This window comes from Varanus komodoensis, unplaced genomic scaffold (assembly GCF_004798865.1).
Source record: "Varanus komodoensis strain SLA01 unplaced genomic scaffold, ASM479886v1 scaffold133, whole genome shotgun sequence".
NCBI classification, from domain to species: domain Eukaryota; kingdom Metazoa; phylum Chordata; class Lepidosauria; order Squamata; family Varanidae; genus Varanus; species Varanus komodoensis.
In genome coordinates this window covers 313,133-336,567 of record NW_025335384.1, presented here as the reverse complement: position 1 = coordinate 336,567, position 23,435 = coordinate 313,133, and the positions used below count along the sequence as shown (strand labels likewise).

Genomic DNA, 23,435 nt, shown 5'->3' with positions numbered 1-23,435 from the left:
CCATCTAAACATCGGTGCCGTTCTAAGAACCCAAGAACAGATGTGCAGGTTGAACCATCCGGTCGAGCCCTCTGCTCACACACTGGCCAGCTAGTTGCCCATGGGATCCCACAAGGAGGCCATGGGTGCAAGAGCACCCTCCTGCCCATGTGCCCCAGCAACTGGTGTGCACAGGGATCCTGCCTCTAGCACTGGACATATCTTAGAGTCATGAGGACTAGTAGCCACGGACAGATTTCTTAAAGTGTCCTGTCCGCTTTTCAAGCTGTCCAAATCGATGGCTTATCACTAACATTCTGCATGATGTGAGCAGGGGGGGTTTTAAAAATGCGTCAAGGAAAGGGTTAAATAAATAGAGTTCTGCTTTGTAGAGAGACTGATGAATTTGAGAAGGGCCGATGTGAAGGCAGTGGCTTTGTGTCCCTTCCTCCTGGGAAAATGAGCTTTTAGATGGCCCCTGCCTTGGGCACAAGTGGGGGTCCCTCCACACACTCCCGGGGTGGCAATGCGAAGACTCCAAGGAGAGGGTGAGTTTCGAGCAAGGCACTTTCCAGGAAGTGCCGGAGAAGCCGAAATAGCCCCAGAGAGAGAGAGAGGGAGGGAGGAAGGCAAAAAAGAGATCGCATGGAGTGGTGCGCTAGGGTTGCCAGCTTATGGCCTCTTCTCCGTGCCTTTAACAGAAACCTTGCAATAGAGAGCATTCGCCCTGCATTACGCCTCCCTTTCTCTCCATGCTGTGAAAAGCTTTATTGGCCGGTTTCTTCAGATCCCTCCTGGACTATTAAGGGCAATGATAACAGGCCAGAAACATCTAAGGTCTACTGCTGGTTTTTATAACACCGTCTTAATAGGAATTTAGGAAGCTGCTGTACAAAACTCAGGCCCTGGGTCCTTCCAGTCAAGGAAGGTCAACACGGACCAACAGTGGTTTTCCAGACAGTTTTTCTATCCATACCTGGAGATGTCAGGATCAACCGGCCCCTCTGCCCACAAAGCAGGGGCTCTGCCACAGAACCACATCCCCTCCCTGTGCTAAATATTGCTATAATATTCCTCAAGTCATCCCAACTCCATGCTTACTGATGGGCGTTCCCAAATTCCAATGCATTCTAGCAGCTGTTTGGAAGGTGGAGTTTTGCCGCCAGCAAGAATCTCTTGGGTCACACTTCTGAAACACACACAATGAATTCCCTTTGCTTTAACATATTTCTTTGTCCATGTGCGTGCTTATGCATTTCTTAGACTGGCTGCTGATTTAGGCATGTGGGGAAGCTGATATTCATTTATTACATTTCTCTACTACTGTCCAACTCTCTGGTCAGTTTACAAAGATTACAAATTTTAAAATAGTTTATAAAAATGATAAACACACAGCCATTAAAAACATGCAATGAAGATGCACACCGACACACGTATCTCAATTTTAAGCGATCAACAAGAAAAAATCAAGACTGGTTTAAAACCTGCCAAATGCCTGAAGGAAAAAGACAGTCTTATCCTGACAGGCTGTTAAGCCTGTCTTAACCAAAAAATAGCAATGTTGGCTCCAAGTGGGCCTCACTGGGTAGATAATTCCAAAATTGGGGAGCCTCCAATAAGATGGCCTCCTTCTGCAGTGCAATCCTCTGAGCCTCCGGATCGCCGGCTTCACGACTTTCCTCAGCCCTGACCATTGACTCTGCCGGATGGGGCTTCTGGGAGTTGTAGTAGGTACACCAAAACAACTGGAAGGCACCAGGTTACTTAACCAGTTCAGAGAGGGCCACAGAGAGGGTCAAGGGACTGGAAGCAGAGCTCTGTGAGGAGAGACCGGGCATTTAAGAAGAGAAGACTGAGGAGAGAGAGGGTAGTCCTCCTCAGGTACTTGAGGGGCTGTCACACAGATCTCCATCATCCCAGAGTGCAAGTCACAGAATAATGGACTCAAGCGACAGGAAATCAAATTCCATCTGAACATGGGCAGCACTTCCTGCCTGTTGGAGCAATAGGACAGTCAGACTGATGGCCCAGGGGGGTCCTGGAAGCCCTCCCACCCTCGAAGCATTCCAGATGTGACTGGGCAGCCTTCTGGGAAGGATGCTTTAACCTGAGTCGTGCATTGGGCAGAGGGTTGGACTTGATGAGCCAACTGTTTCAGCAGATCTAGGTTTTACTGAAATTGCTTTACTTTCATAGAATCATAGAATAGAAGAGTTGGAAGGGGCCATGAAGGCCATCGGGTCCACCCCCCTGCTGTTGCAGGACACCAATTTACACCATCCCACTCAGATGTTTGTCCAGTTTCTTTTTTAATGTCTCTAGCATGGGAGAGCCCACCACCTCTAAACAGCTGAAACTTTAAACTGTTTTAACGTGTACATTGGAATTTAAAGCAGCATTTTATTGTATTTCTATTTTTATTGTCATGAATGTTATCATTGTAGCCGGGTTTACAATTTTGTGTGAACTACCCACAGAGCTTCAGCTATTGGGTGGCATAGAAATTAAAGTAAGAATAATGTCTGGAGCCTTAAATTGCGCTCTGAGATAGAACAGGAACTAGTTCAGGTTGTTCACTATTGAGGCTGTGTGCTTTCTCCGCATCCCAAAAGCTGGGGACAGCAAGCACACGGAAGGGCCGTTTTCTTCACAGGCTGCCTGCAGGCATGCCAGGGGTTTCTGGAGGTCTGCAGCTGAAAACGGGGTGCTGAGCTGGACAGACCATTGGATTGAGTTTGCTGTTTCTGAGCATGCACGTCTCAGTGCTGGCAGAATGTTTTGGGCTCCACTTGCAGGGCAAGGAAGTGCAGCGGGAATAAAAATGGAAATGCAGGATCCAGCAGAAGTCGAGCAGGGGCAGGCACTGGAGAGAGACCTTACCATCGTCCAAGTGGATGCGAACGAAGCGCTTTCTCCAGGAGGAGATGCCAGTGAAATCAAGCAAGAGCCAGAGGAGGGGCTGCAACCACACTGGAAAGCTCCACAGCACAACTTCCTAAGGGATGCTCCTCTTCCTCCGTTGGGATGGAAAGCCCCACAAGCATCTCCATCCCGATTAGAGGAGATCCCGAAGGATCTGAAATATTCCTTCGAGGGGCTTGCAGATGCTGAGCCTTGCAAAGAGTGGAGGACCCACATGCTGCTGGAATCCCAGCCAGGTGGCAAAAGCCAGAACCTTTTCAGCAATGCAGCGGAGGAGCGGGGTCTGGACAAGGACAGCGTGAGCTCAGAGATAAGGCGCAGGCGCTTCCGGAGGTTCTCCTACTGGGAGGCTGAGGGGCCGCAGGAGGCATTTGGCCGGCTCCGAGAGCTTTGCCAGCAGTGGCTGGAGCCGGAGAGACACACCAAAGAGCAGATCCTGGAGCTGGTACTCCTGGAGCAGTTCCTCACTATCCTGCCAGAGGAGATGCGGAGCTGGGTCGATGCGCGAGAACCGGAAACTGGCCATCAGGCCATGGCCCTGGCTGAGGATTTCCTTCTGATGCTGAGGGGGTCTGTGAACCAGCAAGAACAGGTAAGAAAAATATTTTCCTCCTGGTGATCAGAGGAGAGAATATCAGCACTGGGTTTTGATTCCTTCCTCTCACGTAGAAAAAGGGTAATGGAAGAATTTTGTCTCCAGTTCTTAGTAAACAGGTGGAATCCCTACAGGATGGAAACTGTGTGGATGCATAATTCTCACCTCTGGGAATTGGGGACTCAGTTTGTTCTAGGTGGGGGTGCATGTACCCTGAAATACAGGATCGCCACATGTGCATCGCCATAAAAAGAAAGAAAACTCATCACCCAAAGAAGCACAAAAGGAGGATCTGCATAGAATCTGCATATGCTGGTTTATGTAGAGAGGCATGTTTGGGAATAATGACTATAATTTAACAAGAAATACAGTGCCTCTCTATAAAAATCAGGAGAACTGCAGAAGCCACTTTGGTTTCCTCCTGGAAGGAAAAAAATGTGGCATATGAATGCAAAACAACAACAACACCACCACTAATCGATCTCACCATATTCTCAAAAACGGTGACCAGGCAACTCTTGTTTGCCTTTCTGTTGGTCCAGGGTATTAACAGTGCTGTAAATTATGTGCTGGTCTTCATTTTAGACACTGTTTGGACAAGATCCATCAGATATGGCAAAGATACAGCTTTCTGTGGAGGCTGTGAAGGAGGTGGATGGGAAGGTCCTCTCTCCAGGTAAGGATTTATGGGGTTCCAACTGCTTTATAAGAAATGTGTGTATGTGGACTTTATAAGAAGTGTGTGTGTGTGTGTGTGTGTGTGTGTATGTAGAGGGGTGTTCGCATCATGCTGGGCACTCACTCCTTCCTGGCTACCCTAACTTCAGTGTGGACTGAAACTCCAAGTCTGAGACAAGGACATGGCCGGAAGGTCTACAGCTTAAATTTGTCTCAGTTAAATTTATTTACTGCATTTCTTAACTATCCAGTAGCTGAAACTCTCTGAGCAGTTCATGGCAATCAGCGCTATAAAATACAACATAAGATGCCCTTTAAAAGTGTACAGTGTAAAATAGAAGTAAAAACTGACATTGGACCTCACAGAGGTACAAGGATTAAAATGCAATGACAGATTTAAAACCAGAAACTGAAAGACTAAAAGGCATGAAAAAATAGGAAGGTCTTCACCTGGCACAGGAAGGAGCACAATGTTGGTGCCATGTGAGCCTCTCTAGGAAGCTTATTCCATGATTGAGGGGCCACAACACAAAAGGCCCTCTTCTTAGTAGACACCCACCGCACTTCCCTTAGTGAGGGCTCCTGCTGTGGACAAGCTTAGGGACAAGACAGGTACGTGCGAGAAGAGATTATATTTTGGGTAGCCCGTCCCGTCCCAAGCTGTTCAGAGCTTTGAATGTTAATGCCAGCATTTTGATTCTAGGCTGGCCACTTATGAATTAGAAAAAGAAAGAGAGCGAGAAGAGGATGCTGTTTGGCATGTAATGTGCATTTGCTAATCGGTAGGCATGGGTGAAAACAAAGAAAGGGTTAATATAATTTAAAATATAAATACAGTGCATAGTGTAGTCGGGTGACCTTGTGTGTCTGCCTTGTTCAGAGTGTTCATGTGCTAACTGAGGGGCGGGGCAGCCCTCAGAGAGAGTACAGTCCTCTGTAAGTTAGGCCATGGCCACCCTACACGTGAATTTGTCCTAACCCATTCTGGAATCCTTAGTTCTGCTGGATGTTACTCTCCTAAAATGAAATAGAAATGACTTCTTTTTAAAAATCCACAAAATAGATTAGAACGATCTTCAGATAATCTAGAACAGCCTTCCCCCAACCTTGTGCCTTCCAGACATGTTTCGACTGCCACACCCAGAATTCCCAGTCAGTGGCCCTGCTGGATGGGAATTCTGGGAGTTGCGGTCCAAGTGCCTTTGAAGGTCACCAGGTTAGGGAAGGCTGATTTAGAATACAGATGCTGCTTGGCCTGGTCATTGGGGGCCTGCTTTTGTGGCATTCATTTTATATTGATAGGAAAGCAAGATTTTTGTGTATTATGGATAACTGCTTTTCACACTTTCATGTTTTAAAATTGCATGTTAAGGTGTGCATTTCTATTTGTATTATTGTGCTAATTATGGTTTATACCGGTCTTGTGAATTCTATGATTTTGCAAATTCTGATTTTGTAAATTTTATGCATTTTTGTACTTGTGTGTGTTAGGACTGCTTTTTGTGATGGGAAGCAACCTGTTCATCAGCATCATGATAACTTTCTTCTTGGTGTGCCTATTTTTGGGCAGTGGTTGTTGTTAATCTATTCAAAGACTGCCTTTTCCATTTGCGGTTTTAAAAAAAGGTACAGTCCACTCTACCAGTTCAGGACCGTACCATCTCACTTGGCTCCCTGTGTAGAGGCAGCCTCAGTTAGACACCCTAAAGTAGCTCTTCCCCCAGGAGGATCTGTACCATGTGCCTTTTCTAAATGCAAAGGTCAACTCTTACCTTTGAGAGTTTGGAGCAGGACTGATCTAATGCGTCTCTTTTTGTTGCAGCAGGAGACTGGCAAGCGAACATAAAAGAGGAGGCGATGGAAGAAGGAGGCCGTGAGCAAGCAGATGCCCCAGGAGCTTCATGGGAAAGAGCTGAAGACAAACGCTTCCAGGTTCCTGAAGCAGGACACATCTCAAAATGCTTGCAGGGTCCAAAAGAAACCAAGGGAAGTGTTTTGTGCCAGAGGATGGAAAAATCCTTTCTTCGTGAGGAAGCTCACAAAGGCCTGTACGAAAGGACCTCCCAAGAGGCAAAGTGCCTGCATACGAGGAAGGAGGCAGGCGTGGTTTGTGGGGAAAGCCTGCTAAAGAGCTTAGAGCTCCTTGAGAACAAGAGACAGCAGCTCAGAGAAAAGCTGTCTAAACACTCCAACTGGGGTCAGAACCTTAAGCTGAGACTGCACCTTAACGTGCCTGAAAGAAGACACAGAGGACGGAACCCCTCCGTCTGGTTGGACTTTGGGAAAAGGTTCCCTCAGCCTTGTGATGTTCCTAGACCTCAAGAAATCCATGCCAGAACAAACCAGCACATATGCTCAGAGTGTGGAAGGACCTTTAGCAGGCATTCCCACCTCCTAATACATCAACGAATGCACACAGGGGAAAAACCGTACACATGCTCAGAGTGTGGAAAGAGCTTCAGCTACAGTTCGGTCCTTACAGAACATGAAAGAATCCACACGGGCGAGAAGCCCTACGAATGCTCGGACTGTGGGCAAACCTTCAGCCGCAGGTCATACCTTATTCAGCATGAAAGAACTCACACGGGTGTGAAGCCCTACGAATGCGCGGAGTGCCAAAAATGCTTCACACGTCGCAGTGGCCTTCTTCGACATCAGAAACTCCACGTGGCAAAGAAGTTGGGCTGAAGTCACTTTTTCTTCTTCTTTTAAATTCTATGCACTCAAAATATATTAATGTTCGCAGCTGCTGGAGAATGTTATGAAAAAGCATTGACTGTCAGTTGCACATTGTTTTTTGTTTTGATGTTTTCTGTAAGAATATAAGAATTGTCCTCCTGGATGAGAACAACATTTATTTCATTTCATTTCATTTCATTTATATCATCCCCTGCCTTCAGGCCAGAGCCTTTGCTACATGGCTCCTGTCCTGAATTGATTTTGTAGAGCTCTGAGTGAAAATGGAGGGGTTGTTTCTTACCGTAATTGCGATGCAGTTTTCAAAGGTGGTACTGCAGAAAAGAAGGTTTCAGTAACCTCCTCCATGCATTGTTCAAACCCCCTTTTAAAATGGCAGCCATTCCAACATCTTGTGGAAGTGAATTCTATAGTCTGACTCTACACTGTCCCGAATGTCCCAACGTTCAGTCATGAGATGACTTCTTTTGGTTCTACTATTGTGACAGAGTGAGAAAAGTGTGGTGTTCTGGTTAAGAGTGCAGGACGGGGACTCAGCAGATCTGGGTTCTAGTCTCTGCTCAGCCATGGGGCCAACTGGGGGACTTCAGGGCAGTCACAGCCTCTTAGCTCAACCTACCTCACAGGGTTGTTGTTGGGATAAGACTGAGAGCAGCAGGAGGAAAGTTCATTGTAAGAAAAAAGTGGGATATCAGTCTAATAAACACACCTCTATAAATAGTTTCCCTCTTCACTTTCTCCACACCAGGTGTATATCTGGGCATCTCTTTCATATTCTCCTTAGCTGCCTTTGCTCCAAGGTGAACAATCCTAGTGGAATACGGGCCCTTTTCTGCCGCTTTATAATATCCTTTCTAGGCACACTGATGGGAACTGCACACAGTATTCCAAGCACAGTTGCTTCACATACAGCGGTACCTCAGCTCACAAACACCTCAGTTCACAACCAAATCAGGTAATGAACAGAAGTTTCAGGAAAATGTTGCCTCCGTTCGTGAACTCCGCATTGGGTGACGACCACGTTTGCGGCCGTGTTGCCGCGCGAGCACGATCACAATCGCAATCACGGCCATCTTCCCTGCACCCACAGTCGCACCCTTCTCCCTCCCCCCGAGCACGATTGCTATTGCACGATTACGGTTTGGACTCTCCTGCCGTGCACGCCGACTCAGAAGAGTCTTTGGCGCACGTGGAGAAGAGGGAGACGTCCTGTGGGAACCAGACTTCGTTGCAGGAAGAGGTATATTTGTTTTATGTATTATATTTTATGTTGTGAGCCGCCCCGAGGCTTCGGCGAATGGGGCGGCATAGAAATGTTTTAATAAATAAACTAAATAAATAAATTTGGTGCCAGCGGTTCAAACGCCCCCCCCCCCACTCCCTGATGAAGCTCTTCAAAGAGAAGAGGGCGCAGATGGGGGTGGGATTCAGGGAGAAACCGAAAGAGTACAGCAACTGGAGGCCAGTTGGGAGGTTGCCGAGGGAATGGTTGAGACACCTGCTGATAACGGTCTTGGGAACATGGGAGTTAACCTTGACCGAGGGGAGTTGGCAGATGCCGCTCTCGCAGACGCACCCACAGATTGGGGCAATTGGAAACAAGACAGTTGGAACAACGGCCCAGGAGAGTTAAAAGTATCCCATGAACGGATCTCATTCAGAAAGAGAGAACAAGAGCAGCTCTTGTTGTTAATCGTTAATTTTATGTAGAATGAAGATTCTAGTAGCGACAACTGGGTTCGTTGCTTTCGTTGGGAAGGAGCGCCAGCCTCACAACCTCTCCCTCTGAGCAATAACCTCCCCCCCCACCCACCTAGGTTAGTGTTCTCTACTGTACTGTACTTTGTTACTTAGTTTCAAATTTTTGTGATTAAAAAAACATTTACAGAACGGATTAACCTTATTTACATTGAACCTTATGGGAAAATTTGACTTGGCTCACAACCAATTTGGGTCACGACCAGCGTCCTGGAACGGATTAAGTTTGTGAGCTGAGGTACCACTGTATTTGTACAAGGACAGTATGATCTTGGCAGTTTTACTTTCAATTCCTTTCCTAATTATGCCGAACATGGTGTTTGCTTTTTCCACAGCAGCTGCACACCAAGAGCCTCTTCTTGGTCAGCCACTGCTGGCTCAGCTTTGCCATTTTTAAAAATCCAGATGGATTCTCCTCTCAAAAATGAAATTATAATGTAGGAACATATCTGTCAGAAGAAGGTGTGTGTGTGTACACATTAGCATTTTATTCGCCTTCCCAAACCCAGTGTCACACTGATCCACAATTAAGGCTCAAATGGTCAGTTTCTTGTGAGGGCAAATAGGTTTATTTAAAATTAAACACATGGATCCGCAGGTGCCTAAGACAGGAGCACCGATGCTAATTCTATTAGGATTATATAGAATGCACAAAAGGGGAGTGAATACAATACACAGGAAGGTGACTGGATACTTTGATATGGATAGGAAAGTGATTAGATACAGGTCACAGCACCAAAAAGAAAAGTTACCTTTCACTCTAATTTGACAGGCCTTCTAAACTAAAGTTACCTTGAACAGGCTGCCAAGTTCCTTAAACAAAAAAAGGTTACATGTGTGAACTTACTGGGTTAAGGAAGCACTTTAGCAAGCCTATAAAACACAGAGATTGCACTTTGACAGTTACCCACTAATGGAGGGGGGGGGGTCATCTGGTCTTTACCACCAGCATGGAGGCATCTTTTGATGTGTTTATGGCAAGGCAGTGGGGCTGGATGGCAACATTTGTTTTTCTGAGTATACCAGCATCTCCTAGTGTGTTGGTCTGCAACTCCCATGCCTGTGGGGGATGATGGGAATTATTGCTTCAACAGATTTGCAAGGCACTGGGTTGTAGACAGAACGATTAAGGTAGCTTTTCTCTGGTGCGGCCCTCAGGATGCAGTTTGAAAGGAACAGGATTTCTCTAACCAAAGAGAAGGTGGAAGCAATGCTTATTTTACTGACTTGTGCAGGATGAGGCCAAGGTCCCTGAAAACTCAGGGACGAATTATCGCCCCCATGCAGGAGTAAGACCAGGGCTGTACCTGGAGAGGAGGTGTTCTCTAAAGATTCTCCACCCCCCCCCCCCGCAACACATAGTCTTACAAACAGATTTTTTAAAATTAGTTTTGTCTTTAAAACAAAGATTTGAGAAAAACAAGGTAACAATGCCATAACAAAAAAGTATCAACATGTCTAGTGATTCTGTTTCTAAGAGGGGCAAACTACTCATCCAGGAACAGAAGAGAGTCCACAGGATGGACCGAGAAGCCCTGTGGCTGGGATGGATGGGCTCAGTCCCTCATTTCACAGGCCAGGCTCCGGTTCCAGCGAGAGGACCCCTCCTCAGCACCGGTGTGTGGAAGGAGAGAATTTGCATGGTGCTAGAGTCTGAAAACACCTTGTGGGGTTTGCTTAATTTGTTTCTGTTCAGCTTCTCTTTGTTTGCAGTCTAGTTTCTTATGCAACTGAATTTGTACTGTTAAGTACAAGTCAAACTATTTTGTTTTATAGATTTCTAAATATATAAGGATATTTGATCTTTCGATATTCTGCTCTTGAAGCAAGTTCTGATTTCAGTACTGCATAGAGTGAAATATCAAAATGTACCTATGACTTGCATTAGCCATTTGGCCGGATTACACACAAGCAGTTTGTTTTACAGGACTGATTGCATGTTTTGCACTATGATATTTTAAGATCATAGTCCCTGAACATACCCATGTAATGCACATTGCAAGTTCTGTTGCAATCTCAAAACTGAATAACACTTTCCAATTATTTGCCTAACTAGCTATTACATTCTTCCAAACGTAAGACCATGCATTACACATGGATGCTGGTCTGTAGACCCTGCATTAATGTATGCAAGGAAGAGGAACTTTATATTATAGCCCACATTTTTTCTGCAAGGGGGCTTACATGATCCTCCACCTTTTAATTTTTATCCAGGCACCAACCCTGTGAGGTAACTTAGGCTGACAGTCTGCGATGGCCCAAAGTCACGGCTGAGCGGGAGCCCAGATCTTTATTTTTGATTTGATTTGATATCTATCCTGCCTTTTTCTTATAAAAAACCCAAAGTGGCTGGCATCATTCTTCTCCCCACAACAACAACCCTGTGAGGTAGGCTGGGCTGAGAGTCTGTGACCGATCCAAAGTCACCCAGTTGGCTCCATGGCCAGATTGCCCGAGTCCCAGTCCCGCGCTCTTAACCAGTGCACCGCCCTGGCTCTCCTCTGCTCCTTCTGGTCTGCAAACTTATGTAAATAAAACGTCGTCTTTAAAAGGCCTGCAAACCACGTAACTGCCTCTCCCTACTGCCGGATAGTTACAGTGCCTATTGAACGCTATGACTAGGAAGGGGTTAAAATCTCCGAGCGCCAGGGTCCTAGAGCGGCCCCAGCAATGTGGCAAGGGGAAGTTGGCGAAGGCGAGACGACGCTCCTTCCGGTCTTTGCGGGCTGCGAGCGAGGGAGAGCGCGCGCGCGAGTGGACAAGCGAGCGAGGAAGCGAGCGAGCGGAGCGAGGCTCTAGTCCCTGCGATCGAGGAAATGGCCGCGGCGCATCAGGCGAAGGCAGCCCGGGTGGTGCTGAAGCAGGAGGTGGATGCGGAGATAAAGATGGAGGAGCCAGACCCTGCGGGCCTGGCAGAAGAGGAGCGGGAAAGCGCCGCTCCCCCCAAAGCCAAGAGGAGCAGGGGCGAAGCTGGGCCGAAGGTGAAGGAGGAGCCCGTGGAGGAGGAGGCGGTGGCGCCGCCGCCTCCGGAGGAAGGGCCGTCGGGGAGCTGGGATGCCCGCTTGCAGGAGTTCCTGAAGACGCTGCAGGCCCCCGGTGCAGAAGGGGAGAGCCCCCCGTTGCCTGCGCTTCGGCCGCCGTGGGACGGCCCGAAGGCCTCCCAGCAGGCGGCGGCGGCGGCGGCGGATGCTGCCCACAAGTGGCCCCAGGGGCTGTGGGTGCCCCCGATCCAGCCCCACCTCATTGGGGAGGACGGGCAGGGCCGCGAGATCCACCTGGAGTCGGTGCCCAGCGCGAAGGGGCAAGAAGGGATTTTCGACGGTGGCGCGGCCAGCGTGGAGAAGCAGCGCCAGCGCTTTCGCTCGCTGCGCTACCAGGAGGCCAGCAGGCCCTGGGAGCTGTGCCGGCAGCTGCGGGATCTGTGCCGCCAGTGGCTGAGGCCGGAGAGGCACACCAAGGAGCAGATGCTGGAGCTGGTGACGCTGGAGCAGTTCCTGGCGCTCCTTCCCCCGGAGATGCAGAGCTGGGTGAGGGCAAACAGGCCTGAAACCTGTGCCCAGGCTGTGACCCTGGCGGAGGGCTTCCTTCTGCAGCAGCGAGAGGCTAAAGGCTGGGACCCGCAGGTGAGTCTGGTTTTATTATGAATATTAACTAATACTGTATTTATATCTTTCCTGCATTTTTTTCCTCTGGCAGAGGAACCCAAGCCAACTTACACGTGCCCCTTTCTTCATTTTCACAACAACGGGGGGGGCGGGGTTAGGCTTAGAATTAGTGACTGACCGAAAGACACCAGTTGAGCTTTATGGCCAAGTGGGGACTAGAAGCTGGATCGGTCCCCAGAACCTGGGTCCCAGTCCAAAAGTGACCACTGTGCCACACTGGCTCATCATTTGGCGATTTTGAAACGTGGGTTTCCAAGGAGTGTCCTTAAAACATGCTTGTAGCCAGAAGATACAGTGGCAAGCTTTAAACTCCCCTTGAAATCACATGCTTTTGTACAGGCTTTCCTGACCTGTTGGGGCTGTGACACTGCGCTGTTAGGGGTCCAAAATGTTCTTCAGAAGCCACTCGCCACTCCAAAAGTACCCCACACATACATGCCCCCTAAGTGCTTTGCCCCTGTTCGTCTCTTTTCTTTCCCATTGCTTTGGCACCATCATTTTGGAAGAGGGTGGGAATGTCTTTCTATCCGTAGTGGTTAGTTGGCTGCATTTGAAGATTTGATCACATTGCAATGATGGCTCAGAACAAGGACACCTGCCTTTTATTCTGCATTCATTTTAGTTCAGAATGGATGAGTATTTTCACACTGTTTTGTAGCTTCTCCTGCATTCTCCCAAACTCGGCTGAAAGGAGATGTTTCACAGGGAGAAAAGAGTACAGTAAAACCTTGGATTGCGAGTAACTTGATATGCGAGTGTTCTGCAAGACGAGCAAACATTTCTAATAAATTTTAACTTGATAAATGAGCAATGTCTTGGCAATATGAGTAGTACGTGATGCCAAACATCACATGATCACAACTGAGCCAATGGTGGTTCTCTCTCGCTGCGGGATTGTGTGTGATCATCTCCCATGCTCGGATTCTGACGAGAGTTTTTTAATACTGTACTGTAGTCAACAACTGTGCGAGCGTATACAGTGACCCCCAAGCAGAAGAAAGTTGAAAAGAAAGGCGGTAAGAAGAAGGAGATGATTACAGTGGAAGTTAAGAAGGAAATGATCAGGAAGTACGAACGAGGAATGCGAGTGGCTGAAATTGCAAGATTTTATAAGAAGTCTACATCAACCATTTGCACAATATTAAGGAAGAAAGAAGAAATAAGGGAGCTAGATGCAGCAAAGGGAGTCACGAGAATATCAAAGCAACGGCCAGGTGTTCTGGAAGATGTAGAAAAGTTGCTTCTGGTTTGGATAAATGAGAAGCAACTTGCAGGTGATACTCTGACTGAGAACATTATCTGCGAGAAGGCAAAAGCCTTGTACACCGACCTCGTAAGTAAACGGCCAGTTACATCAACAGAAAACAAAGAGGTCTTCAAGGCAAGTAGGGGATGGTTTGATAACTTTAAGAGGAGAAGTGGCATCCGTAGTGTTGTGAGGCGAGGAGATGCTGCGAGTTCGGATGCTAAGGCAGCTGAGGCATTGGCTACCGAGTTCCAGAAGCTCATGGTTTCCGAGTGTTACCTGCCGGAGCAAGTTTTTAACTGTGATGAGACAGGGCTTTTTTGGAAAAAGATGCCAAAGAGGACCTACATTACAGAAGAAGAGAATGCAATGCCCGGTCCCAAGCCCATGGAAGACCGTCTCACCCTCTTGTTCTGTGCTAATGCCAGCGGGGATTTCAAAGTCAAGCCCCTGCTCGTGTATCATTCGGAGAATCCACGGGCCTTCAGGAAATGCCAGGTACAGAAGAGCCAGTTAAGCGTTATGTGGCGGTGCAACAGCAAGGCTTGGGTCACTCGTATCTTGTTCATTGAGTGGATCAATGAGGTCTTTGGTCCTGCGGTGAAGAAATATCTCTTAGAAAAGAATCTGCCACTCAAAGCCTTGCTGGTTATGGATAATGCTCCTGCTCATCCTCCAGACCTTGAGGATGACTTGCTGGAGGAATTTGAGTTCATTAAGGTCAAGTTCCTCCCTTCCAACGTCACTCCGATCCTCCAGCCCATGGATCAGCAGGTCATTTCGAACTTTAAAAAGCTTTACACCAAAGCACTATTTCAGCAATGCTTCGAGGTGACCGAAGGAACAAACCTTACCCTCCGAGAGTTTTGGAACAATCATTTCCACATCATGAACTGCCTCAAGATCATCGATCAAGCCTGGAATGGGGTCACCAAGAGAACTCTCAATTCTGCTTGGAGAAAACTGTGGCCTGATTGTGTTCCTGGGCATGACATGGAGGGGCTGGCTCACAAACAGGAGCCGCCAGTTGTCAATGAAATTGTGTCCCTGGGGAAGGCCATGGGACTGGAGGTGGATGAGGATGACATTCAAGAGCTGGTGGAGGAACATGGCCAGGAGCTGACCACCGATGAACTGATGGATCTGCATCGCGAGCAACAGCAAGAGGTTATGGAGGAGAGCTCGTCTACCGAGGAGGAGCAGCAGCAGAAAAAGGCGGAGGAATCCCTCACTTCAAGTGAGATTAGCGAGATGTGTAAAATGTGGGAAACGGTGCAAAGTTTTGTAGAAAAGCACCACCTGAATAAGACTGTAGCGGTGCGAGCGATGAATCTCTTTAACGACAATGCAATGTCGCATTTCTGCGAAATCCTCAAAAGGAGGCAAAAGCAAGCGTCATTGGATAGGTTCCTTGTTGAAGTTGCACGAAAAGAAAAAGATTCCACTGAGCCAGTAGATAGCGGCGATTCCGTTAGTGATAGTAAAAGTCATCCTACACAATAACCCTCCTCTCCTGTCTCCCTCACACCAGCCACGCAGGTGTTCAAAGATAAGTGCAGGTTAATTTGTTTTATTTTTCTTTATGTTGTATTTTCTTTATTATTTTGTATTATATTACAGTATTGTAATCATTTTTATATGAATATTTTTGGGTTGTGGAATGAATCATCTGAGTTTGCATTATTTCTTCTGGGGAAATGTGCTTTGATAATACAAGTGCTTTGGATTACAAGCATGTTTCCAGAACAAATTACACTCGCAGACCAAGGTTTTACTGTATTTGGAAAACAGTTTGGAGAATGAATTCTATTCAGAGCCCCATAGGAAAGTGTGATCATGCCTTAGCTGTCACTCTGTGCCAGTAACACTAGTAGAAAAGTGGTCATTTTGTCACCTGCCCCCCCCAAAACTCCCCTAAGCAAGGCAAATGCTGCATAGGAGAAGCCTTTGTTGTGATTGAATGGTCCCCCTCCTCCTCAGAGGTTTGAATCAGCATGAGAATGGCTTTCAGGTTTCAGCTAGTACAGGTAATTTCAGATTAATCGATCATGAGGCTATGCAGAACAATTAAATATGCATAACAATGCTTGGCCTATTGACCTTCATTCTGCATGACAGTGGTTTGGCCTACAAACTTTAAACCCTCATAAAAAGGCTTTTTAAATTTTAATTCTGTTTGCTGGAGGTTTTAGCTCAGACTGTTGCCTTCCAAAAGAGACTAAGCTGGCCCGTAGTTAATCTCCTTTTATGCTTTTGTTTAGGATAGAAAAATATCCCACCCAATCATTCTTATGCAAAATTGGGAACAGTTTGTTAGCCTGAGCATGTTTTTGTTTAGCGAAAGAAAACTGTAAAATTTAATAGGTGGAAACTTGCAGACTTTTTTCCACAGACTCTGACAATGTCCTTGAAAGAGTAGACTGCAGGTTCACTTACATGTTTGGTACACAACAATGTGAGCTGGGGGAGACCAGTTACCCCGGCATGGGGGAATGATGGATATGTTTTGCCTGTTCCTACGTAGGTACGCGGGTAGACATTTTCCTCCCTTTCAGTACATGCTTAGTTGTGAAGGATGGAATCCTGGTTTGCGTAAGAAGTGATGTGTGCTGAGCACACAGAGCTGCTCCTGATTGCCAGGTGCATGGTATACCAGCTGAAGCTCTCTTCCCCCACCTGGTGCTACTGGAAGGTTAGCAGGTTGCGGGAGGCCAGACCTCACGGCATTCGGTGCTAGTGTCAGCTTCTGGTAAGTGTGGTGTGGAGAAAGTGGACGCTTGTTCTCCTTCTCCCGTAATAGTAGAACCCAGGACAGCCAAAAAGGACTTCTTCCCGCAGCACAAAGCTGTGGGACTCGTTGCACGTGTGATAATGGCTCCCAGTGTGGACAGCTTTAAAAGGGGATCGGTCAGATTCGCAGAGGAGAAGGCTGCCGGGGGCTGCCAGTCTTGGTGGCTTTGTGCTCCCTCCCGTATCAGGCACTTTGCCCAAGTACACCCGTTGCTGTTGCACTCATGTCCTGCTTGTGGGTCCCCTGAGCAGCAGGTTGGCCCCTGTGAACCGAATGCTGGACTAGATAAATCTTTGGTCTGATCCAGTCTACCTCTTCTCGTGTTCTTAAGCATTGGTAAATTCTGTCCATTGAAAAATGCCTGTAAAAGCGTGAAATAAAAGAAATATATACAGTACTTAAGGCTGGAATTCTATGCCTATTTATCTTCCTTTTAATTCAGCCAGGCTTACTCTGAGCAAACGTACGGAAACCAGGGCAATAAGAGATTCTGTGTGTGCATGTGTTTATGTGTATGGGAGAGAATGTGGTAAATTTGCTTTAAGTTGGCGATTACAACAGAGCAAACCATGAATGGAAATGGAGCATAACCCATCGGAATGGGCTGTGTACTACAATTACCCTTAGGGATATACAGCAAATGCCCCCCTCCCTTTCTGGAGAGCGAGCATTTGAAAACAGGGATGTGTCCTTACTTAGGGCGTCTCAATTGTACAATATCCTTTGCAAGCATCCTTTGTTTGGGGTCTATTTTTATCACCCTTCAGTGCAAAAACTGCTTTGGGTTCTGCTATAAATTTGGGGGAGTAATTATGAACTTGTTTTAAGATGCAGGAAATATGCGCCTCCCCAGATGATGGGAATTGCGGGGTAACAGCTTTAAGCATTGACTGTGTTGGCTACGGGCTGGCGCGAATTGGCACCCAGAAACGTAAGAGAGGGCTTCCTGTTCGCCATTCCTGCTCTAAATTCAGGGATCAGCTGAAAGTAGATCTCCAGATGCTTTGAACATCAGCTCCCATCATTCCAAGTTCCTTGGGGCTGATGGATCTCCAAAACATCTGGAAATTTCCCTTTGCCCCCTGAGGAGTATATTTCTCTTTGGTTCCCAGTTCAAATCCCAAATAAGCCATTCCAGGTGAGTAGGATGGCCGTTGCTTTTGGAGGGTCTGTAGCTAGTGGCACAGTACCTCTTTCGCATGCAGAAGGTCAAATGCCTCAACTGCACGTGGATTCAACCCCTGGCATCTTCAGGTTAAAAGTATCGGCAGGGGATGGAAAGAGCTTTCTCTGCAGGAGGCCTGAGAGAGCTCTGCTAATCAGACAAATAGACTAACCTGATGGAAGGTGGATTCCTATGCTGCATTTTTAATCCTTGTGAGATGCTGTACTCCTAGAGTCCCTAGACAGAATCTGGGGTGGCCTTCTCAGATCTGAGGTTGGAGACAGCGCTCCAATCTTGGAGTTAGGAATTGGAGCGCCTGCCCTGCCCCTCGCAGCCTCTGGAAAGCAACCTCAGAGAGAGGGATGATGGGGCATCTTGAGGAGCGGGGAAGAGGCAGCAGAGGGCAGGAAATTGGCTGTCCTGATGCCTTTCCAACCTCCTGTCTTCCTGCTCTGAGATGTTCCAGCTAAAGGAGCAAAAAGGCCCATCTAGTGCAAAATGCCCCCTTTTCTGCTTTACACTGAAGGACAGCAAACCTCCACTTTGGGAGGGCCATGATAGGACTGCACTCTTACTTCCTTTGAGTGAAATGTGGCAGATACAAGTCCTTGTCCTAAGCAAAGGAATCACCTTCATCACGTACCCTCTCAGCACACGCTTTGCTTGCCTCGTGACTCCATTTTGATACGATTTCACCCGGCCCTGCCTCAGATCACAGGGGTGTCCGAAGAGGAATCTGTAAATCCCCCCAAGGCAGCCCAGGCTGTACCAGAGCCGGAGCAGGTGCCGCTGCGCAAAGACATCAAGCAGGAAGCTGACGAGAGTGGCAACTTCACGGGTAAGTCTCTTGGGTAAGTCTCTCTGGGCCCTGTCCCACTGCATCTGGGAGGGGTCAGAGCTCTGTGGTACAGCCCCTGCTTTACATACAGGTCCCAGTTCCATTCTCCAAGTAGTGCTGACAAAACAGCCACCTGAAACCCTCGGGAGGGCCCACCCACATCCTCAGGACGGGCTCAGGTGACTGCGAATGGGCTGGTGTTTTGACTAAGTTCAAGGCAGCCACCATTCCCACAGTGAGCTTTCCAAAGCAGCTCCTGCTTAACACTTTGGCTGCTACATCTGAGCTTTAGGAGAGAGGCGTTTTGGCCTTGGGTGGAAGAAGCACCCCAGCACTAGAGGATTAGTGGTTGGGGGCAGGGGATAAGGATGGGATGATGGGAAAAAGTGGATTTCTGGGGAACCTGGGAAGGTCAGACCCAAACCACAGGTGGCCCACACTTTTTGCACCCCAATTCTAGGTCCGTGGTTCTAGCTTATGATATAGAGGAGCTGAGTTGGATTTGATGTGCATCTTTGCTTCCTTGGGTAGATAGGGAAGAAATTAGAGTTGCATCTGACAGCACGGGTGGACAGAAGGTAGATGCCCCAGTTGTTTTGGACTTCAACTCCCAGAAGCCCCTGCCAGCATGGGCAATGGACAGGAATACTGGGAGCTGGATGGTAAAGGTTTCTGTTCACTCCTGCCTTCAAGGGGATGTATGCTTGAGTGTGCTGAAGGACACCTCCTTAATCAGCCTCTTCTCTGTTAAGCAGCTAATTAGGTGTGGTGTTTTGCATATGGGATCCAGTCCTGGTTGGCTCACCTGGAGCCCCAGAGGAATTGGCCTGCTGTAGCACAGATGGTTCAGCCTCACTCTGGGTAAAGGCAGTTTGAGCAATGCAGGGAACTTTTGTATCACCAGTGTATAATCAGCCTATTTAGTTTCAAGCTTTTGCTCCCGAGGTAAGCCATAGGAGAGAGGCATTTCAGGCATAGGGTGGAGGGAAACTCAGCAAATAAGCAGTGGGAAAGGGAAAGGTGGCTGGGTGGAAGGAAGGGGCTTGCTCATCTGGACTGGGTCTCCCAAGGTGGGCCAGATTTGACCCACAGGCTTGAGGTTCAGTGTTGTTGCTCCAGAGGAAGCACTGGCGAAGCTCATAACGTATTTCTCAGGGCCCCACCGAGCGGAAAACGTTTAGAATGGCACAGTCTTGTGCTTCTTGTTTTTCCAGTTTTAGAGACGTTTTCTCTCCAGACGTTGTGGATGTTGGAACTTGCTCCTCATTGGCCGTGCTGGCAGGGTCTTCTGGGGGGGCTAAAGTCCGAAACAGCTGGGAGTCCTAGCTTCTACCACCTCTGTCAGAGATAGTTGCACGAGAACCATGGGATCTAGTCCTAGAGCACGTCCCGTCTTTTCTTTTTCGGTGGTGGCAAAGAGCATGGTTAAAGCTGTGTGAAAATGTGTGTGTCTGTGGGTGGGGTTATGTTTTAGGGAATAGGGGTTCCCACTCCCTGACAAATTACCCCTGGGAGAATGAAGCACGCCGCCCACCCATGTTCCAAATGGGAGGCTTTTCCTTTCAGACCGTGTGGAAGACAAGCACGGTGTTGATGGGGGGAGTGAGTCACATGTGAAGTTGTGTGCGTGCGTGTATGAATCCACACATGTGCAAACCCCACCGCCCCAGCGCAAAACACCTCTTGCAGAAACGTTGAGCAGCCCCAGAGCGGTGTCTGAGTCATGTCTGGATCTTCCCCTTTCTTCCAGCAGGTGATGAGTGGCTGAGTGGAAACAAAGAGAAACCCTTTGTGGAGAAGCCCGAGCAAGTGGGACAACAGGGCACATCCTTCCAGACATCCAGAGAAAATAAATCCCTTGGTCAGGGAGAGGTGGACGAGAAGCGGCACCGGGCAGAGAGGCAGAACGGAAATGACAGAGAGAAAGGAACGGAACAGTTGCCTCTTTCGGGAGCTGCTTGTAAAGCTGTCAGAGAATCCACCAGCCAGGACAACGAGAATGAGGGGAGATCTGACCCATGTGGGGAAGGTGTGGGCCGAAGCGCACACCTCACTAAGCTTGATAGTACCACCACCCAAGAGAAGCCCTACAAGTGTTGGCACTGCGGCCAGAGCTTCAACAGCAGTGCGGATCTTTTGTCTCACGAGAGGACCCATGTGGGGGAGAAGCTGTATAAATGTTCCCAGTGTGGAGAAAGCGAGAGATTCCACACAGGGCAGCAGCCACATAAATGCTCTCACTGCGGCAACATCTTTAACTGTAATCCTCACGAGGGAATTGATGCAGGAGGGAAACCATATGCATGTTTACAGTGCGGGAAGGGCTACAGCCGGAGAACAGAGTTCACTAAACACCAGAAGATCCACAGAGGTGAGAAGCCATACACGTGCTCATCGTGTGGGGAAAAATTTGGCAGTATCAGCCACCTCCAGCTACACCGGAAGATCCACACAGGCGAAAATCCACACCAGTGTTCCCACTGTGGGAAAGGTTTCAGGTCGAGCTCGCTCCTGGCGTCCCACGAGTGCATCCACACGGTCGAACGTGACGGGGCCCGTCCACTGGAAGAGTCATTTGTGTGCTTCGCCTGTGGAAAAACGTTTGAAGTCAGCTCCGAGCTGGTTGCTCATTTGCAAACACACAACTAAATGCCCTTGGGAACTCCAGTCTCTGGGAGAACCGTCAGGCACAGAACATTGTGATTCTTCAGATGTTCTTTAAGAATAAAAGGATTTAAACATAGGGTGCATAAGAAGACTATGTCCTGGTTTGCACATCATGGCAGTAAATTGTGGGTTAATCAACCCCTGATTTGCCAGGGCTGCTTTTGGCTTGCAAAACAACCTACAGACTCCCCCATTTGCAAATTGTGTGGCATCCAAACCTGGATGGTTTAGATTGTGTGTGGGTTAGACAATTCAAAAATAACCTATGTTTGTTCTTAGGTAACTGTGAGTAGTTTATTCCACAGACAACCCAAAAATGGATTCGGTTCACATGTCACACTGACAATAGGCATTGTAGGCTATTTTGCAACCCAGATGCCGGCTCATGTATGGCTTGCGTGCTCCAGGTATCCCTGGTGAATCTTGGGTTAGGTAACTCCAGATTTGCTGTTCTTCCATGTGGACAACCCATATGTGAAAAAATAGGGTCAGAATCCAAATGAAATGGAAAGTGTTTCTGGCCTAATTGTTCAACCTAACAGTTTGCCGAAGAACCAATCCTTAGAGACGTAAGCTTCCCAGGAGCATAGATGCTAAGGAAGTGTAAGCATTTCCGGCAGGTAGCCACCTTGGTCTCTTGCAACAAACCAGCGAAGAATCTTGTGACACCTTAAGTTGGAGTGCCCCCTCTTTTCGGACTGGTGGGGCTTGGGATTTTGTGTGTGTGTGTCCTGTGGGTTTTCTCACACAATAGTTCTCTTGGGGGAGCAAACGCTTGCTCATTCCTGAAAGGGCCGACTTAGTGGGCAAGGCTGGTCACAAAACAACTCATTTCCAAGAAGACAGACTGGTAAGACTAAGAGAAAAGTAACTTGCCCAAGAACTGAAGTACAAGGCAGGGTTGGGCTCGGAGCTGCAAAACTCAGAGCCTCTCTTTTGAACCTACGTAAAGACGGTGTTGGAGCACAGTGCTTTCCTTTGCAGCATAGCAACCTCTCAGTTTTGTTTTAAACACGAAAATCTTAAATAAAATTAAGATCAAGAGGGGCAGAGACTCTGGTGAGTACCAAAGAGGTAATTGTGGGCAGATTGGTGCTGACAGGTGCCATGTTGGAAGCCTCGCCCATAAGAGCATGGAAGCCAGGGAAACGCTGCCTGGCTCTGGAAGTATGCCAGACAAGCAAGGAACTGTGGGACATGCTTCAGTTGAAACTCTCATGGAAGAATTCGCGTGGCCGTGCCCCACTCCTCTGGGAAAAGTTTCAGCCGAGAAGCTAAACTCGTCGAATATGAGATGATCCATGCAACCGAGGAATCGTATCCTTGTTTTATCTGTGGAAAAACTTTTAAAGTCTATTCTGACCTTGATGCGCATGTGTAAACCCGCGCAGGGAAGAAATGCAGGAGCTCAGCCAGAGGAAAAGCTTCATGCACCGTTTGGATTCCATAATGCATTAGAAGGCCCATCTAGGAGAGCAACAGTGTAAATGGTTCCCCCTGTGGAAAAAGCTTTAGGCCAGGATGCGGAACCTCTTTCAGCCCATGGACCGAATTCCCTTTGGGGTGGTGGGCCCTCTGGGGCTGCATCCCAGTGATGGGCGGGGCCCAAGGCAAAGGGGTGGGGCCAAATATGCAAATATATTTCAGCTTAACCTTCTTACTGTCAGTAACTAAGCCTTAGAGGCATTCAAACATTTAGAAAGGAGGAGGAACTGCCCAGAGCCTAGAGTAGCCACCAAATGCTTGGTGGTTGGACGAGGGGGGCACGGGGTCGACAGAAGTGAGCACAGCTACGGGGGGAAGCAGAGCCAGATTTGGGCCTATGGCCTGACATTCTGCTGCTCTGTTGTAGAAGTAGGAACCCTCGATGGGTCGCCTGTTCTGTCCCTTGTTTTTGGTTTGACCGATGGACAAAAGGAGAGCTCCCTTTTTGAATGTTTTTGGAATTGTAAATGCAAACACAGAGTGATCTTGCTTTATTGTTAATCGTCAGCGTTTTGCATTTTTCATTTTTTGTGACTCAGTAAAGTTTGCTTTAACATTGAAGTGTGGCACCTGCCTGTAATATTCTGCGTTTCATTTTTGAAACTGAACTCCAAAATGGATGGGCTCACTTCAGCCCCTTGTTTTAAAAGGGAATCGCCCAATTCACAATGAAGTTGGTGAACATATTTTTTTGCCCAGATTGCCAGACACAATCTCTGTTGTCTTTCAAGGGAGCGGAGCAGGGCAGTCCTAAATCCGGTGACGGCTCTTTTCCTCATGCCCTCTGGGTTTTCTGAAGCACCCTGCTTGCTGCTCTGGGAAATAAGCTGCTGAACTTGTACTGCTTTCCCTTGTAACTCCCATATTGCCTAACTATTGACCATACTGACTAGGGCTGATGGGAGTTGTATTCCAGACCATCTGGGAGGCAACTGCACCTTCATGTTAG

The 23,435-nt window shown here is 47.9% G+C and overlaps 2 protein-coding genes across 4 annotated transcripts; both read left to right on the top strand.

Annotated features, from left to right (window-relative positions):
* Window positions 1–475: 475 nt before the first annotated feature.
* LOC123019645 (zinc finger protein 397-like) lies at window positions 476–7,025 on the top strand. Its single transcript, XM_044422688.1, has 4 exons — window positions 476–527; window positions 2,775–3,493; window positions 4,082–4,172; window positions 5,997–7,025. Exons 1-4 carry the CDS (start codon window positions 506–508, stop codon window positions 6,860–6,862), a joined length of 1,698 nt encoding a protein of 565 aa, XP_044278623.1. The 5' UTR covers window positions 476–505; the 3' UTR covers window positions 6,863–7,025.
* A 4,341-nt stretch (window positions 7,026–11,366) lies between these two features.
* Window positions 11,367–23,047, top strand: LOC123019640 (zinc finger protein 397-like). 3 transcript variants are annotated; one of them, XM_044422680.1, is made up of 3 exons: window positions 11,367–12,252; window positions 18,208–18,334; window positions 20,088–23,047. In XM_044422680.1, the coding sequence occupies exons 1-3, from the start codon at window positions 11,446–11,448 to the stop codon at window positions 20,981–20,983; spliced, it is 1,830 nt and encodes a 609-aa protein (XP_044278615.1). In that variant the 5' UTR covers window positions 11,367–11,445; the 3' UTR covers window positions 20,984–23,047. The 3 variants fall into 3 exon arrangements, with proteins under 3 accessions (XP_044278615.1, XP_044278614.1, XP_044278613.1); XM_044422679.1 differs by having other exon boundaries at window positions 20,085–23,047; XM_044422678.1 differs by lacking the exons at window positions 18,208–18,334; window positions 20,088–23,047 and adding an exon at window positions 13,250–18,201.
* Window positions 23,048–23,435: the final 388 nt, after the last annotated feature.

What these genes read in the sequence shown, in the direction of transcription:
- LOC123019640 (XM_044422678.1), top strand. Translation starts at nt 11,446, where the DNA reads ATGGCCGCGGCGCATCAGGCGAAGGCAGCCCGGGTGGTGCTGAAGCAG. An exon ending in CTAAAGGCTGGGACCCGCAG is followed by an intron (nt 12,253 to 13,249) that starts GTGAGTCTGGTT and finishes ACTGTACTGTAG; the next exon opens with TCAACAACTGTGCGAGCGTA.
- LOC123019645 (XM_044422688.1), top strand. Translation starts at nt 506, where the DNA reads ATGCGAAGACTCCAAGGAGAGG. An exon ending in GCGAAGACTCCAAGGAGAGG is followed by an intron (nt 528 to 2,774) that starts GTGAGTTTCGAG and finishes CTCCACTTGCAG; the next exon opens with GGCAAGGAAGTGCAGCGGGA. An exon ending in CTGTGAACCAGCAAGAACAG is followed by an intron (nt 3,494 to 4,081) that starts GTAAGAAAAATA and finishes TCTTCATTTTAG; the next exon opens with ACACTGTTTGGACAAGATCC.